The sequence below is a fragment of the Spermophilus citellus genome (genome assembly GCF_964194105.1).
Source record: "Spermophilus citellus genome assembly, chromosome: 7".
In the NCBI taxonomy this organism is placed as follows: Eukaryota; Metazoa; Chordata; class Mammalia; order Rodentia; family Sciuridae; genus Spermophilus; species Spermophilus citellus.
The window spans coordinates 82586024-82605405 of NC_138188.1; the positions used below are offsets into that span (position 1 = coordinate 82586024).

Genomic DNA, 19382 nt, shown 5'->3' on the forward strand with positions numbered 1-19382 from the left:
AAATGTATATAACCATACATAAAATGTATATAGCCATATAATACACATTTTAAAGACCCAAATAAGATCCAAACTATATCAAAACACCTGGTACAGAGCGTGGCACACAATAAGCTCTCAAAGCTATAAATGTTGCTCCTGTATTCCAGATCACATCTCCTCTCTTCAACCCACCTTCTTTACACTGCTGGCTTCCTTTAAGACTCAGATCACCTCCTTGAGAAGTCTTCCTAGGCTGTTAGCATCCCTCCCTAGTGCTCCCATTCTGTTCTGAGTGGCATTTGCTGTATTCATAATCCTTGCCCTACTTTAACTACATTATATAATCTCCTAAAGATGAAGATATGCCTTACTCATTATGTTATCTCTTATGTATAATGGCCAACTATTTTAAGTGATTAATATCTACATCTTTGGATAAATAAGTTTAAAACCCATTAGAAAGGTTTTTTAAGCAATTGTGTAATTTATATTTTTGAGTCGCTTTTTAGCCTTGAAGCTAGAGATTTTAGGTATGTGACCTTAGGTAAGTTCAACCTCAATATGATGAAGTTTCTTGTCCATAAAATGAGGATAACAATTGTACTTGCCCCACGGGTTTATAATAAAGTTTAAAAGAATAAATACAGGTATATTATTTAGAACTAGCATTGTGGAATTATTCCACGATATGTTTTCTCTTTATGTGAGGGATCATGAGGCAGAGTTAAAGACAAATTTCATAAGGTCAAGAGTTAAAAATTTTAGAAAACTTAAAGTCAAAGATCAGCAAGAGGAAAAGTCATGGGTGCCCTGTTCTTCCCACTGCTCCACAAACAGGCAAGCTGGGACCAGACACCCTGTTGGACATATTCATGGCAAATCTCCAGGCAAGGGACTCTACCCTCTTACACTCTTCATAGAGAGAAAGCCTGAAAACAACTTTGTCAAGAGGGATGAACAACCTGCTTGAGGCCAAGTAATCTGGATTTGGATATCAGCTGTTTATAGGAGTTATTTATGAGAGTTCACTCCCAGAAATGGGAACAGTGGAAAATAATGACTCCTCTGGACAGCAGGAAAGGGATTACAGTCAAAAGATGTTTGAGTAAAATTCCTGTTTATTAGATAAGAGCAAGTCCCCAGCATGTTAGGTTTTTTTTGTTTTTGTTTTTGTTTTATTTATTTTTTTTATTGTTGGTTGTTCAAAACATTACATAGTTCTTGACATATCATATTTCACACTTTGATTCAAGTGGGTTATGAACTCCCATTTTTACCCCGTATACAGATTGCAGAATCACATCAGTTACACTTCCACTGATTTACATATTGACATACTCATGTCTGTTGTATTCTGCTGCCTTTCCTATCCTCTACTATCCCCCTTCCCCTCCCCTCCCCTCCCCTCTTCTCTCTCTACCCCCTCTACTGTAATTCATTCCTCCCCCTTGTATTATTCTTCCCTTACCCCTCACTTCCTCTTGTATGTAATTTTGTATAACCCTGAGGGTCTCCTTCCATTTCCATGCAATTTCCCTTCTCTCTCCCTTTCCCTCCCACCTCTCATCCTTGTTTAATGTTGGTCTTCTTCTCGTGCTCTTCTTCCCTAGTCTGTTCTTAGTTACTCTCCTTATATCAAAGAAGACATTTGGCATTTGTTTTTTAGGGCTTGGCTAGCTTTACTTAGCATAATCTGCTCTAATGCCATCCATTTCCCTCCAAATTCTATGATTTTGTCATTTTTTAGTGCAGAGTAATACTCCTTTTATCACTGTGACCAAAATACCCAACAAGAACAATTTACAGGAGGAAATGTTTATTTAGGCTCATGGTTTCAGAGTTTTAGTTTATGGTTGGCCAGTTCCATCACTCTGGGATCAAGGAGAGGAAGAGCACCATGGTAGAAGGGTATGGCAGAAGAAAGCTGCTCATGTTATGGTAGCTGGAGAATCAAAGACAAAGAGAAGGGACCACAGAGAAGATGAATCCTTCCAGGGAACTCCGCCAGTGACCCACTTATTCTAGGCTACAATTAACACCCAGTTTGTCCATTCAAACTAGGATGCACTGTTTAGGTTACAGCTCACAATCCAGTCATTTCACTTCTGAATATGGCTGCATTAACACAGGAAATTTGGGGGAACACTTCAAACCTGAACACCCCATTCTTCCTGGCTTGTCCAAGCAAATCACAGTTCATTAGAATAGCATTTTTATATAATGCTGTTTAATTCACCTTACTTTTAAAATTAATATTTAAGTTATGAGTACAGATACTATGGTGCTTGTGCTTTGAATCCATGTGGGCTGGTTTGATACTCCAAGTTTATTTTTAAAAATCTGTTCTTTTATCAAGATGAATCCAAAAAGTTCTTCTAATTGCTTTAGTTTAGGTCAGTAGCATTTATCACTGTGTCCAACACTGTACTAAATGATGAGGAAACAAAATCTAGAGGGATAATTTCTGCTTTCAAGTGCACATAGCCTTAGAGGAAAGGCAAATGGAGTAATAGCAATTCAAAATAATAGCTACAGTAATACAAATTTACATAAGACTCAGAAGCTTTCAGAACTGACTTCTTAGTTGAATATGACAGTTTACAGACTATGAGGTAAATATGTTTTTTATTTTAAATTTATAAAATCCTTGAAGTCCACTTAACATAAGCTATCATGAAATGTAACATGGTAATCAGTGTTCAGATTAAGTTAAGTGATATAAAATTAGAGCAGAAGATGTTGCATAATGAAAATGGAAAAACATCTCTGATGAAAGACCAGAGGAGAAATTTTGAGTTTAAAAGGAACTAAGGTCAAATTCCAGTTCTGCTGCATACTTTGTGAATCTAGGCAAGTTTCCTAACTGCTCTGAGTCTAAATTTTTTGATTTATGAAATAGGGATAATAATAATTACTACACTGAGTAATTTTAAGCAGTAAATAAAGAAAAATACATGAACAACCTAACCCCTGGGAAATATTCAATAAATACAGTTATCATTTTTTCATAATATCACTTGCCACCTATTTTACTCCATGCTCTTATAATTAGGAAACTGGGGCAAATTGACTATAAAGCTCTGCTAGGGTGGGAATTCAAGGTTATTCTCTAATGTAATTCTATACTATTTTTTCTTAATTACTTTTTGAAGCTACCCACAGTAATTATGATATATTAAAAGCATTTTATACACTCCTGTTTTACTAAAATTTGTAATAAATTATCTTAAAATCCAAACCTACTTGACAGCCAAAGTAGCCAGAAAAAAAGTTCAGAAAAAAAATCTTGTTTAATAATGGAACATAAAATTAAAAGAAAAATATAAATATCCTTACATTTTAAAGGATTATGGTCATAAAGACACTAATTGGGATTATATGAAATTCCCTAATACTAAAGTGGTTAAAGGATTCCCGAACATATATCATTACTGCTTCATTTTTTTTTTTTTTTACAAACTACCTGTAACATAAATTCAGGAATAACATATTTTAGGGTCATGTCAAATGGTGCCAATTAAAAAAAAATAAACAAAAATGGAGAGTCCATATTTCTTTTTAATTACAGAAAATGTGCAGATGGTGCTGCAGTAGGATTCTTCTGTTAAAGATAGTAACATTTACATTTTTGCATTTGGGGTGTTGGGATGGGGTGGTGGTAAGGTGTAACTGTCCCCGACTTTAAATATTAGTTTGATTCTCAGTTTTTCTGTCACCAGAAAAGGTTTAAGGAGGCTCCAAGAAGGAAAAGGGTACCTCAAATTAACCCTTCCAGGTTCTTATCCCACAGAAGGGAATTTTGGGACATATCAGAAGAGGCACAAGCCAAGTTTTATTTAATAAAGCAAGGATATTTATTCAGGAAAGTAATAATAGCATAGGATACAGCACTCAAAGGGAGGGGGGTATAGGTATTAGAGAGAAGTTCTTTGGGGGCCTCTGGCTCAACTTTTAAAGGAAATGCTGAGCCTGAAACATAGGTGGGATGAGTCAGCTTAGTGAGCTGGATTCTTTTCATGGTGGTGCAGAGAGCAGTCATGGTCATCTGGTTCTTCTCAGAATCTTCACTTTGACATTATCTAGTTAATACATAGCACTTGGACTGTGTACCCATACCGTGTTTCTCTCTCACTTTCTCTCTCTCTCTCTCTCTGCTTCCTTTAATCAGTCTAAGGATACATTATATAATCTAATAAGGTACATAGGCACTAATTAACTGGACTCACAGTGCTCTTAGATTTACTGGATCTTTTAAGAATTCAGGCCTACAGGAAAATAAGCCTGGGTGGGTGAAACTGAGGATGTTCACAGGGTTCTTAGATTTAAATCTATAGTCCCTTTTTCTTTCCCTCTTTGTCTTTTTTCCACCTGTTCTTATTTTTTCTTTCCTACCTCATTGCCACCCCCAAAATATGGAAAATAAACCCTTTGTCTTTTATTTTTCTCCAGAGATGATATTTTTAAAAAAAGGTTCACAAAACGCATTTGAACATTTTACTAAAACTAAGCAACGTGAATTTAGGATCAGTTTTATTGCATTTTTAGGAAGTTCCCAGGTGGGTCATATATGAAACAGATTAGTGTCTTCCCTGATCTTGTGTGATTTTCTAAGTACCAAGACTAACAAGTTGTCATCCTGTTGTTACTCTTAACTTTACTTTCTTATGCGTATTTTTTCCCTAAAGCTGCTATTCCATAGAAGGTAGTCATTTAATTTAAACTTTAGTGAATTAAAACTAGCTCAAATTAAAAATTCAGTTCTTCAGTCCTTGTAGCTAGATTTCAAATACTCAATGGTCACACATGACTGGTTGCTACCAACCAGACAGAGAGAAGATGTGTATCATCACAGAAGTTCTGTTTTATACTGGGGCTAAATGCTCCTATTGATTGGTGACTGGCCATTGGTAGCATTTCAAGGATTAAACAACCTTACAAGTTATGAAAGGCTGACTTCATTGTCAGGTCAGTGTCAGACTTGAGAGAAAGCTAAAAGTGAAAAGAAATTAAATACATGATAAAGAAGGAATGATAGAAAAGAAAATACATTGACATTGTTATAAAGAGGATAGAAAATGATTCCAGAAATCACGCTTTAGCAGAATTTTACTTAAATTTTACCTGAAATGATCATCACATGTAGTTTGCATTAGTTTGCTTTAGTTTGTACAAAATGCATGGATCACACACTGACTTTCTCATGTTCCAGCAAAATCACAAAAAAACTCTTTCTTGAGGTTGTGGTGAAATCTAACTTTCTTGTGTACACCAGTAACACAGCATGTTTAAAACCTGTTTTCTCTAATAGTGGTCAGCATGCACTGTGGGGCTATTTTCAGCTCTTGTTCAGAACTTTGCTATTTTTCCTGTGTATTCACAAGCTCACCAATATTTTGGCTCCTGTTGCTTGCATATAAAGTAATTGTTACTTAGCATATATATAATTATCCCCCAAAATAAGAGAATAATCTGTGTTTGTTTGCATTTAGGTCATTCTGTCCATTGAAGAAGGTTACAGACTTCCAGCTCCTATGGGCTGCCCAGCATCTCTACACCAACTGATGCTCCATTGCTGGCAGAAGGAGAGAAACCACAGACCAAAATTTACTGACATTGTCAGCTTCCTTGACAAACTGATCCGCAATCCCAGTGCCCTTCACACCCTAGTGGAAGACATCCTTGTGTAAGATGCATAATGTTGTTTTTTCCCCCCTTGACAATCATAATTTCTTTTAGGCTACAGACAAGAACAGTAGATAGAGGGGAAAGAGTTTGCCCTGGTAACTACCTAGTTGTCGGTCTTGTATAAGCTATATTTTATTTATCAGCTGAACAAAGTGCTGGCATTAATGAAAACTATGGAAATTTTTTCATGAGGAAAAAAAGTAGCTTCCCCTTCTCTTTTCTATTTCAACTTTATGAATTAGTTTGTTTATATTTTTTACATGTGGGCCTTTGATATTTATCGATCTTTCTTTATGGATCCCTCTTTACCTTCATGAATACAATTTTTGTACATGCAGCACCTCTAATTTTCTTGTCCAATCTGTGCTATGTCCCTCTATCTAAAATGGCAGGCAAGACAGGTAATTTGTGAATCAGCCAGGAGCAAGAATGCTTCCAGGTGATATGATCACATCTAGCTGTTGTTAACTTCCTAAAACCAGAAAAGGACAGACTACAAGACAAGAAAATAAAGGCACTCATACACCATTTTATAAAAGTCAGTGGAGTTGAGAAGATCTACTCACCTCTCTCTGAAAAGCAATTATAAGAAGGAGAAAAGTCAAAGAAAAAAAGATTGTCATCTATGTCTGAAAATATTACATTTAAAATATCATTAAGTTGGAAATATATTTCTTCTTTTAGGAGAAATTAGACTTAGAAATAACTATAGCATTTCCCGAGTTCATTTTTCCCTGACTCAGGGGATAGCCAAGAGGATATTCGGACGTTCAGCTTCAGGTCACAGGTTCAAGTCGGTGTAGTGCTTTAGTGACAATAAGGCCAAGGCCCTTCAAGGACTATTTGAAACAGGCTTCAGTTCACAGTGAGCATATAAGAGTTCACCTCTAAATCACTAATTGGCAGTCTCAGTAAAGTGAAGCCAAGCATGAAATAGCTAGAGATTAAACTATTACTCTAGCTCATCTTCCCCAAAGTGGTCCAATACAGGAAGCAGTAAAGGAGTGGGGGGGTGGGGGAGAAAGGCACTTTGGGATTCTGTCATTAAAGCAATGGACAGCCATTGAAGGAATTTTTTTTTTAAAGCAAGAAAATGACATGATCACATTTGCATTTCAGAAAGATCACCCTAGGGCTGATTTTGATTGATTGCAAAATAAGGAACAAGACTGGAATCAGAGATGATTATATGTTTTCAATAATCCAAGATACAAGAGATCAGGACCTAACTTACGAAACAGGAATACACTTGGGGTCAGGAGATGAAAGAATGTGTTTACCATAAGGCAAGAAAACCAATATGACCTGGTCACTGATTGAATATGCAGGGAGAAAAAGAGAAAAGAATCAAGAAACTTTATCAGGCTTCTTTATTAGACAAGCTGATGGATGGTATAATCATTAAGAGAGGAAGAAAGACAAATTTTGGAGTAGAAATAAGATCATTTTCAGCAGGCTATGTCAGACATGCCTGTGGGACATCTAAGTGGAGATATCCAATAGGTAGTTAAATTTATAGGTGGGGTCTCTTTTTATAAGTAAAAAGGTCTGGACTGGGGATGTAGATTTGAAGATCATTAGCATGTGGATTGTATCTTAAGCTTTAAGTGTACTTCAGAAAACCAATAAAGAATATGAAGGATTCAAATCAACAAGAAAAAAAATGGCCATCCTCTAGAACACCAAGACTTAAGAACTGAAAAAGTATACCCCCAAGGAGAGTGAGAAAGAAGAGCCAAACAAGTAATGAAGAAAATATAGAGTGTTGTGTCATAAGCCTGAAGAGGAGAGAGCTTCAAGGAGCATAAGGTCCAAGGCTTCACAAGTGTTTCAGTAAAATAAAATGTGAAGTGTGTCCATTGGTTTGGGCAGTGAGGCATTCAGGTGTTCATAGGCAGCCTTTGCAAGAGTATTTTCAATAAAGTTGTGGAAGACATCTTGCAATAGAGGAGGAATGAATGTGAAGTCAGAGAGAAGAGCAATGCACAGTACTAATTTGTGTTTCCAGAAATGTTTCTCCAGAGAAAGAGAAGTAGAGGAAATATATCTTGTTTCCTATTTTCATATGTTTTATTGAAGAGGCTTTGGCATGCTTGAATATTGAGGGAAAAGTCCTAATAGAAAGGGACCATGAAATGAGTTTGCATTCATAGAAGATGACTTTGGAATCTCTAAAGCTAAAATAATTTAATCTGGGCCTGTTGTTGTGGTAGAGAGTTAACAGACTTTACAGTCAGTGCCTGCCAACAAAGCTGTTTAAGTATGATATGACTATATAGAGACAGGCAGGTAAAAGTCTTCTTTGGAAAGAAAAGTAAAAGTAGATAAGACAGTTGCTTGTCTGCATTTTCAAGATTATGAATAACTATCATATTTGGAAGATATTAATGAAAGAATCTGAGAAAATGCCAAAAAGCAAAAAGGATCCAATAGTCAAGCCAAGATGAAGGGTTGTATCTAAGGGTCAGAGGTTGATGATTTAGTGAGGTGCATGAATCTTCTGTGCAAACTGCCAGTGAGTGGCAAACTCTGTGATAGCCCTGTCACACGTAGGCCAAAAGTCAGGTGCTTCATATAAGGTTGGCAGCTTGATTCAATTCTACAGTCTAATCTCTGGGAGACCAAATGGAAGTTTTTGTGACTGATTTGCTATCCTTGTTTCTGACAAAGACATATGTGCTACTGCTTTTGCCCTTAATATACTTTTCAGAAACAAAATGAACCATAGTTCTAAAGGTTTCATGTCTGAGTTTTATAGCATCTTATTTGAACAAAAGCTGGAATGTGTCCCCTTGCCATCCCCTTATTATCACTACTACCCACCCACCCTGTCCCTGATCCAGAGAACTGTGACTGTTCAGGGGGAAGAGATGCAGTAGATTAAAGGATAACAATATTAGCTAAAGAACTCAAAGTTTGTTTTATGGCTATAAAACTGTGACAAACCTCTTCATGTGACAGGACCCTCCATCTACCACATCCCAGTGCCAGACATCTGTCCCAGAGTGATGTTGGACTAAGGAAACATAACAGTGTAGAATTTCAATCTTTCTCCTCATATGCCTCTCAAACATGTAAAGGAGCCTAACAGTGACTCTTACTAAACTCTACTGCACTCTTCTTTTCTATAGTGCCCCCAAACTCCCCCATTTCTCTCACACATATGCTGATACAACTCACTAATGCATTAGGTCCCCATGGTTTTTATTCCCCTCTAATTGCTTTTTTCCCCCTCAGGAATTCACCTAAGAAGATTTTATCCTTTCTCTTGACAAAGTAGTAAGAGAAAAAGAATTTAAGGTGACAAAAGGGGATGAGAAAAGCTCACAATTAAATAATTTTATATTAGCATATTAGAAATTTTACAAACTCTGTACCAAAATCTTTTCTTTTAAGTCAGAGTACATAATAGAAAAATATTTGGTCAGAAAAGGCATTCATTATCTGAAGCAGCAGATCTTGCCCTTCCTCTGCTGACATTCTTATACCTAAGTTTCTCCCACAGGAATATTCAGAGCCCTGTGCAGTTCCCAACATATTTCATTTCTCTCCTACTCAAGAAAATATATGAATATATAAGTGAATATAGTGATATAATAAGTATAACCTAAAATCCAAATAATCATACAAAATTAATTTTCAAAATGACAACATTGATATAAGCAGTGATTTTTCTATATATTTAACTTCAAAGTACCCTCACATTCATTCATTTTACAATAATGACTTATAATAGTGTTCCAAAGAATTAAGTATAGCTGTCAAGTAGTACCCAGCCTCTCGGAGAAAGGGGACAGCTTGAGGTCAAGGTTGTGTGTAGAATGGCATCTGGAGCAGTGTTTAAACTTTGAAACATCATTTGCTCCCTCCCTCCAACTCCCAGGATCAGTCTTATAGCTGCTGCCAACTCCAAGTAAGCTTGCTCCTATAGAGTCCAGGATCTTGTCTGGGGATCTGTACTCAGTAGGGTAAAGTGGCCTGGTAACCATAGGGTGTCCCTTTATCCAACTGTACTTACCTCCCCACCCCAGCCACCTTTCCTACTCATTCCTTCTACATTCTCTTAACTCTCACCCCAGTTCCTCCATGCACTGAAGCCTGTTGAGCACACTAGGCTTCATTTAGCTTGCCAATGCTCCTTTGAGCAGAGCTGCCATGTGATAGATAAATAACACTTTCTTTCAGTCCTGCTCCACATCCCTAGCCTGTCTCTGACAAAGAATTTTTACAGATTCTGACTTCCAGAACATCAGTTCAACAGTGGCATCCACAGATGTTCAGGAGTGACCAAGAGAGACAATGCCAGTCGCCTTAGAAATCATATCCTGCCCAGACCAAGGCACTTTAGGAATATTCTCACTACCAACCTGGACAATAGATAGAATCCTAGAATTTTAGCTCTAAGGAACTCCAATCACCACCTTTCTTAGTATATACAAATCTATCATTGAACTTGCAAGCATCCAAGTAATATGTGTATGAGGACAAAAGCAAAATTCTCATACCAATACCATAATTAAGAACCTTTGGGTCTAGGCTTGTGGCTCAGCAGTAGAGCACTCACCTAGCATGTGAGAGATGCTGGGTTTGATTCTCAGCACCACATGAAAATAAATAAATTAAATAAAGGTATTGTGTCCAACTACAACTAAAAAAAATACATTAAAAAAAGAAACTTTGCTTTAGAGAAACACTCTAAGACTGAATGATACTAATTCTCTGCATTCAGTTAATGGGCAAGCCAAGGGGCACAGTAATTTTCAACAATTTGATGTAAAATCTTCTGTTCAGCAATCAACTAGTATATCAGGAGCAAAATTCACCAACTCTAAAACCCTTGTCCATTCCACTACACAATTAGAGAAACTCACAAAATGGAGAGATGTTTTCGAGTATAATACTATTTCAGAAATATTATGATAAAAAGAGAGGGTACATTTTTAAAATATTTCTAGTTAGACTTTTCTCTGGGATTTATTTTACTTCATAGATGGACTATATTAAAATTTCAAAAAGAAACTTACTGTAGCACAGCTAATTATTTTATTTTCTACTGAGTAAATACAAAGAGGTAGCGTATATGCCCTCATTATGGGAATAAGTAGCAAATACATAGTCCATATATTCTCCAAATATCCTCCTATAATGCCCAGCCACTTAAAGAATATTATTTGAAAAAGAAAGTAATAATTACAACAATAAATAGAGATGAGGAAAATATGGCAAGAACATAGTTCCGAATTATATCCTCAGGCATTTCTGTGGTTTAATTTTTCTGATGTTGGCAAATATATATTTTGCTTCTTTTTTCTTGCTTTGGCAATCGTCAGAAAACTCCTTCCCACTGAGCTCACATGCTGTCTCCTGTCCTTTTCATGACCACATTTTGATGGGCACTGCCAATGCATTGCAGTTGGCATGTAATATAAAATCTATTTTCTGACTCTGGATCATATCCTCACAAAAATAAAATTTGAGGTTCAGTGATCTGTTAATCTGACTCTAGGGAGCACATGATAGGTACTCTGCTCATCTTATGAGAAAATTTTTAAAAAAGTTTATGCCTGTTTGCATCTATCCCTCAAGATGTTCAAAAAATCTATAATAATTAAATTTACTTTTAAATTTTCATTTTCATTTCTTCATTTTTTATACTACTTATCAGCATTATTGTATCAATAAATAATGGTAATAAGTAAAAAACTGAAAATAAAAGTAAGTATGACAAAAGACTTGGAGAACCAACAGATGATGCCCACAAGCATCATCCATAAGATAAATGGCATATTTCAGTGCTTTAGAGATTTTGTAGTTTTTTATTTAAAAAAAAACAAAATTATTTCATTATTTTAACTTGTGTTCAAGTTGAATGCAATGTTTTATTTTTTATCTGATTAAGTAAATTGTGCCTTCAATGACTTCAGAGGTAGTGTGAAGGTAGTCTCTGTGTCATGAGATGAGAAACTCATATAAAAGCAGTGACACTGGATAGGAGAGATGTTGTTTTGGTTCTAGGTCTTGTTAGAATTGCATATGAACCCTTAACAATACACACCTGGCACCCTCTGTACTGCCTCTTCCTCCACTGAAACCTGTAAATGAGTATATATAAACATTTCCACAATGTAAGGAATAAGTTAAACAGTATACTCATTAATAGCTTGATAGTTACATCAACAGGCACTTATTCCTCCAGATGCTCTCATAATGGAATTAAATAAAAATAGATCATTCATCATGAATCAGCTATCATGTCATGGATCAAACATTTCTATAGAGAATTTAAAACTCAAGTACAAATCATCCCTCATTTAATGAACTCTTATAATTCTTTCAGTGTTGTGCTGGGCCTATATAAAAAGGAAAAATATATGAGATAAGGTTGCTACCATCAGGGAGTTTTAATTTACTCTTTAAAAATTTTCTTCTTTCTTATGGATTTCTTCCAAGGGACATAATTCAATTGAAGCAAAAAGATACATGCTCTAAGACTACATGATCATCTATATTAAAAAAATATTGTTAGCAATCTGAGTCTAATTTTAGGGAATTAAAAATTATTAAGCATCAACATATAGAATATAATATATTCATTTAAGTATGAAGACTATGGAAATATGAAAAATATCCATAAAATTTGCGAAATAAAGGCAATATAAAATAGGATAGACTATCAGTACAGTTCTGCTAACAGTATATAAAAATAAGAGCAAGGAAAAAAGAATTTATGCTAGAATAAAAGGGAAGAAAACCCTTTAAGTATGTGATCATTTCATATTAAAACAGAATTTTACTTGCAATAGTGTTTTTGAAAATGTAATTTTTATTGAATCATTTAAATAGATTTATTACTAGATCATATTTAAGTGTAAAACATGAAATACTTTTGAGGATAAAAATATTTTTGCTCTATAATGACAGTGTTGATATCTACTAATAATCTATGTAAGCATCTTCTAAACTAAAAAACTAGTTACTATTGTGAATTCAAGGGACTCATTAGAATAGGAACATCTTTGCTCTATCAGAAATATTCATTTATACACACATATTTAGAAGAATCAGTTATACACTTACTGCTTCTTCAACTATAAGATTACCTGTTATACCTAAATTCCAGCCATTTTCTATAAATGACCATAATTTATACCTGAAATTTACTAATTCTAGCCCCTCCTCATTTTTCTGAGAAAAATAGCAGATCTTTCACCTTCCATTTTATAATAAGTACTTTTTAAAAATGTGAGCCTCTGGTTTTGCTGTAAAGACATTTCTCAGATGGACAGTACCCACTAATCACCAAATAACAGAAATTTCTATGTGTTCAGCAAACAGCAGACTGAATCTATCATTGTACACGTTTGATAAGAAAGGGCATTTATTGTTTATTAGTTAATGTTCCAGAGAATTCGCATGAGGCTGATGGTACCCAGCCCTTGAAGCCAGAAAATAGGAGCATTTTTCAACTTCATTATAAGATAAGGTGAAAGAAAAGTTATTGCACAGTGGCTGTGAACAATGAGGGGATCCTGACCTTACTAAATCAACTGCCAGTGCAGTCGTATAAAGGCCAAAGAGTAACTAGGTTACTAAAGATGTGTGGAAAGAAAAGGAATTATTATACTGAAGCATTCTGGGAGCTAATAGTGGATGCTTTTCAACAGGGAAATAGGCCATTTCAGTCATGTAGTTTACAGAATGTCCTTTCATTCCCTTTCTGTATTAAAGACATAAAATTAGCAAATTACATTTCTACTCACCAGTTAAAGGAAATTGTGATGGCTCAAGAGTTACTCCAGCATTATCTCAGGAGAGTGAAAGTCATCTGACTTGTGTGTGTGCGTCAAGAACAGCATGGGAATATGAAAGCAAAGTTGCTTAAACACAGTCTTTTAATTTTGCTCACATTTTTTCATTTTTTATTGGTGCATGATAATTATACATAATGGTGGGATTTGTTGTTAAATATTTGAATATGTGCACAATCTAATTTGGCCAATATCATTCTCCTAGTATTTCTCCTTTCCCTCCCTTTCTCCCTGCTCCTTGTTCCTTTCCTCTATTTTACTAGTCCACCTTCCATTTTCATGAGATTACCACCACCTTTTATTTAATTTAGTTTTAACAAACTTATTTGACAAGAAATTAAACACAAGAGAGCCATCTTATTTTAAAAAAGGACATTCAATTTTCTATCATGTGATTTTATTTTTATTAATAATTAATAAATGTACCCTAGTCATTTTGATATTTAATCTCAGTCAATAAAGTACAGCAGTTATTTCCTGAAGTATATTCCATAGAAACTAGTTATCTAATTTAAGAAATGAATATATAAGCTATACAAAATTCTCTTACATATTTAAAATGCACATTAGAGTCTAACACCAAGAAATGCTGTGGTTAAAGAACTTATATAACTAATTTTGCCATGAAGAGCTTTATCATTTAGTATTTCATACATGAAATTTTATTTGATATTATTTATTAACATGAACACCTCTAGGAAAATTTTAAGAAACAGAGGAACAATTTAAGTATTTGTGATAGCTATTCAACTTTTATACATAACTGATTCTTATTTCAGGTCAAATTAAGAGTCATTCTGATATTAACTAGAATGAAACAACCCATAGTCAATAACATTTTTGTAGTATAGAAGAATATGACTTAGTCTCCAAAATAATAAATGTGATAATATAATTGAGTAGTGCTTAAAAAAAAAGATGGCAGTTGCTGGTAAGGATAACCAGACTCAACATAGAATACAGTGTACTCTCATCATACATACACTTACCTTATTCACATTCCAATTATGTAAAGAGCAAAAACCCCTGTACTTCCCCATCATCCTTGTTCACTGCCAACTCTATATTTTCAACAAAACCTCAGTCTTAAAAAAGGATGTCAATGAACAAGGAATACAAAAATAAAATTAATTCTAGGCCTTTATTAGGGACTCTCCTGAATTTCAAGGGCGTACTTTTCAGAGTCTCTGGGAGTTGAAACCATGCACAACTTGTCTTTCTAAAAGATTCAGTTCTTTAAGGGTAACTTAAATGATTTGTGTGTGTGTGTGTATGTGTTAGGGAATTTCAGCTTTCACCTTTACCATTAATCTTAGAATGTGTGTGTGTGTGTGTGTATGTGTGTGTGTGTTAGGGAATTTCAATTTTCACCTTCAGCATTAATCTTAGAACCTAACTCCCACTCCCATATATTTTAACAAAACAATACAGTTATATATTTTATATATGCCCTCTGCTTCACAGTGGAATTCTTACTTCATGTGGTTTAATCATGTGTTTTTTAAGGTACTAGCAGTTTCTAATTATAGGTTAAATAATTAAAATATAGATGTTAAAAACATGTTGAAATATTTCAAATATGAGTGTTTAAAATTATAATTCTAGTTAAGTCTGCATGCATTCTTTCATTCTTTATAGTTTTTTAAAAATTGGACTAGCCTTCACTGTTCTAATTCAAGTAATTCAGTGATTGATTTCTAATAACATTTTCATTATTTAGAAAACACTAATTTGACTCAAACACTAAACACTAAAAGATTCTTACAGCCTTACTAGATAAGTCCTAATCCAAGAATTTTTAAATGATACATTTATTGTCCTATAGGGTTAATAATGCATCAATTACTATAAAAGCACTTTTACAACCAAATATTTTTAAAAACATATAAAATGTTTTTTACATTAATTTCCATGTATTTATAGAAGCAGAAAAATATAGTTTATCACAAGAATGGCTTAAATGCACAACTTTGAGTTCTTTTTCCTATAATTTCTAAGATTAGCTTCATTTTATTCCCTCTGAGTTTATACATACCTGTCTACCCTAGCTTTTCCAAAATAATACTTTTCTATTATTTTATGCTAAAATTACAAAATATCCCCAACTAAAATGCCTTTGCCTCAGATTTTAGAAACCAAAGATTGCTATAACATTGCCTTTATGATCCACCAATGCTGCATTCCTTTTTCTTATTAATTAAACTTTACATTGATTTTGTTTTGTTTTGTGCCTTAATACTATCTTGCTTTGGGCTACAAAACCATATGCTTAAATGTATGTAAATCTTATTCACAAAACCAAGTTCTATGACAGCAGCAAATTACTTTTTTTTTTTTAATTTTTGGTACCAGGGATTGAACTCATGGGTGCTTAACCACTGAGCAACATCCTCACCCTTTTATATTTTGAGATAGGGCCTCGCTGAATTGCTTAGGGTCTCACTAAATTGCTGAGGCTGACTTTGAACTTGCAACCCTTCTGCCTAAGATTCCCGAGAAGCTGGGATTACAGGCATGAGCCACCACGCCTAGCAGTGATTACTATTTAATAAATAATAATTCCTATTGAATGTTTAAAATCGAATAAGTGGATACTTGATCAATGAATTTACCATAGAAGAATTCACCATGAAAGTAGAACTATACCAACAAATGTGGAAAAGATAAAAGCACATGGATTCAGTGGCAGATCAAAAATGGTAACTACTTTCTTTCTTGGTGGGGATAGGGAGCAGGTTATTCCTCAAGTTTTAAAACACAGCTTTATGCAAGAGAAAAAGTAAAAAAAAAAAAAAAAAAAAAACAAAAGATAGAAGATGTTAATTTCTTCAAGATCTATCAAATATAAGACCCAAGTGTGGCAAAAAGCAGAAAAAAGACGAAAGATTGATTTGATCAACAAATGGGGTTTTTATTATTGATTTGCATAACAGAAAATTGGAGGATAAAAATACTAGACGTTAACAATATTGTAAAAGGAAAAAGAAAACCTTTATCTGACTTTTTGTCTGGTGCCTATGTTTTTTGTTTTGTTTTGTTTTGTTTTGTTTTGTTTTGTTTTCCCCATAGAATGCCAGAGTCTCCTGGTGAAGTTTCTGAATATCCTTTGTTTGTCACAGTCGGTGACTGGCTGGATTCTATAAAGATGGGGCAATATAAGAATAACTTCATGGCAGCAGGGTTTACAACATTTGACCTGATTTCAAGAATGAGCATTGAGTAAGTGGTACTAGGGTTATTAATGTAATTAGATGTCCTATTTAGGGAATTATAAATTTAAATGCTATATCAATAACACCTTTTTTAAGGTTAATATGTCATTTCTTCTTTAATATTTTATTTTTTAGATGTAGACGGTCACAATATCTTTGTTATATTTTTATGTGGTGCTGAGGATCAAACCCAGGGTGTCTCTTGTGTTAGGCAAGTGCTCTACCGCTGAGCCACAACCCCAGCCCTTAAATATGTCATTTCTACCATCTCTGTTGTTCTAGTTGAAGTTAGACATTACATTTTTAACCATTATTTTTAGAAAGGATCAAATAGCTTTTAAAAATGTTTTAAATGCTTTCTAAAATGTGTACTACTCTTGTTCACATCTATAATGTGAACAAGAGTAGTACACACAAACTACATGTAAATGTAGTTTTATCTTATTTATTCTTCATATTTTCTTCTTACATAATCTATAACTACTACTACCTTTGTCAAATAAATACAATCTTATCATGTCACTCCAGGGCTCCTCTTGTTTATTACAATGGCCAGACATTTTCCATTGTCTCAAAGATCATTTTTCACCTATGTGCAATATAAATGCTGAACGTGAGTTTTTCCTTAACTAGATATTAAAACAATTATATTGAGCCATTGTTTTAAAATAGTAATAACAATTTCATAGTTCAACCTAATGGCATTTTTTTCAGATTATTGAGAAATCAAGAACTCAAATGGAATCCACAGTATACCTTCTGCCTTGCATATTGACCATTTTGCTACTACTGTTGCAAATTTATATAACTATCTAAATCATATATAGCCTTCAGCCTACAAAATATCTGAACATTACATAGGTACCTAGATATAAAATTTTTCCTGTATCATTAAGCTTGAGATTAACTTATTATACATTCTGTGTGACCAGATAGAAGAAAAAAAATAACAAACTCTCACTGATCATTTATACATATTTCTGTTAACAATTAAACTACACAATGTTTGGCAAGTGTGACCTGTTGTATATCTAATGTATCTAAGCATACATTTTCTTTACTTCTCTTTCTCATTTTTATAAAATGTAAATTGTTCATTTTCTCTTTTTATCTCTCTTTTTCTTCCTTTCTTGGTCTCCAACCCCCCACCCCTTCTCCTTCTCTTTCTTCTCCCTCTCTCTTTCTCTCTCTCTCAGTGACATTAGGAGAATTGGAGTCATACTCATTGGACACCAGAGACGAATAGTCAGCAGCATACAGACTTTACGTTTACATATGATGCACATACAGGAGAAAGGATTTCATGTATGAAAGTACTACAAGCACCTGTGTTTTGTGCCTCAGCATTTCTAAAAGGAAAATGTCCTCTCTACTACTCTCTCTTCTGATTCTCCAAACATTACTTCCTAAACCATGGTCTCCCGTTCAGACTATGGCTGCACACCTTATGTTTCTGCTTCCAACCTGGATTTTAAATTCATGCTACATAGGTCCTCTCTGAATAGCCTGCAAATAAAATCTTGGCCCACTTCAGATTATCATTACACAATGATAAATAACCCAGCATGGATGTGTAACTTTGTATAGAAGTATTTGGGAAGTGTTCATGGACTTAAGTATGCTACATCTGGACAGATTCCTTTAACGATGTATGTAGAGTTTAATGGTAGATGAGAAAGAAATAGTTGACTTTTATTTCCTATTTTGTGATCTAGTAACTTCCAAATTGACATTAATATTTATTTTTTAGAAAACCTTACTCAATTTTATAGGTTGTATTATTGCTTCATTTTTTTAATAGTTTAACTGTTGGTGCCTGATGTTATTAGAATGATTTGCCTAAATGACCAATGATTCCATGTAGTGCATTCTTGTCAGGTGTGACTATGGTGAGAAGGGTGTATTGGGGAGGGAGCGGGAGAAAAATACTGTGCTTTTAAATCTTCTAAGGCTGGGTTTGTCTATATTTTTTTAATTAACTTTATAGTGTCCTACACATTTCATAGTAGGTGGTAGTTTAGAGGCTTTTCCCCTCTAATTTTTTTACTATTGTGTATTTCTCTACTATGTTTTGAAGATGATCCCTAGAAAGATCAAGAGTGAGTCCATTGCTCTAATAGCTTTCATAGAGTGAAGGATGGAATAAACCCATGACTGTTCCTTAGCTCATCATCACAGCACTGAGAAAAGTGGTTGTTTTCAGAATTGGTTTGAATAAAGAATATAAGATTATAGCCTTAGATTTAATATGAAATGATTAATTAAAACAGAATTTTATGATAGCTATGTGGTAACCTAACAAAATAAATGTATCCAGCTGACTGCTAATGGTGCATTTTGCAAGTTTAAGAATTTTTACGTCTGTTCACAAAAATAGTTACATTAACATGCTGAGCTATTTTCAAGGCCTTCTAAGAAATAAGTATGAATACTGCAAACTGGATTCAAATAGATTTTACTGAGCATATATATTGTGTGTCAATCTGTGTCCATAATAGTTCACATAAAAATGTGAGCACAGCTAAGGTGTCTTGTCACAATCTTCTGAGAGGCTTGCAACAAAAAGGCAAATATATTTTTTCAGTGAGTTAGGCTGAGTCAGTTTATCAAAATAATGCTTTTTAAGTACAAATTCAATTATAATGTCAGCTGCTTCCTGTAAACCTATAAAAAATGACTACCATGCTAGGTGAAA

General features: G+C 34.3%; 1 protein-coding gene across 1 annotated transcript in view; it reads left to right on the top strand.

The window, feature by feature from the left end:
- The window catches only part of EPHA6 (EPH receptor A6), a gene marked incomplete at both ends in the record, with an annotated part of 842065 nt that extends 824067 nt beyond the window's left edge, over nucleotides 1-17998 (top strand). The window contains 3 exon segments of the mRNA XM_081301897.1: nucleotides 5472-5665; nucleotides 16545-16694; nucleotides 17884-17998. Of these exon segments, the coding sequence (XP_081158023.1) occupies nucleotides 5472-5665; nucleotides 16545-16694; nucleotides 17884-17998 (459 nt within the window).
- Between the last annotated feature and the right edge of the window lie 1384 nt (nucleotides 17999-19382).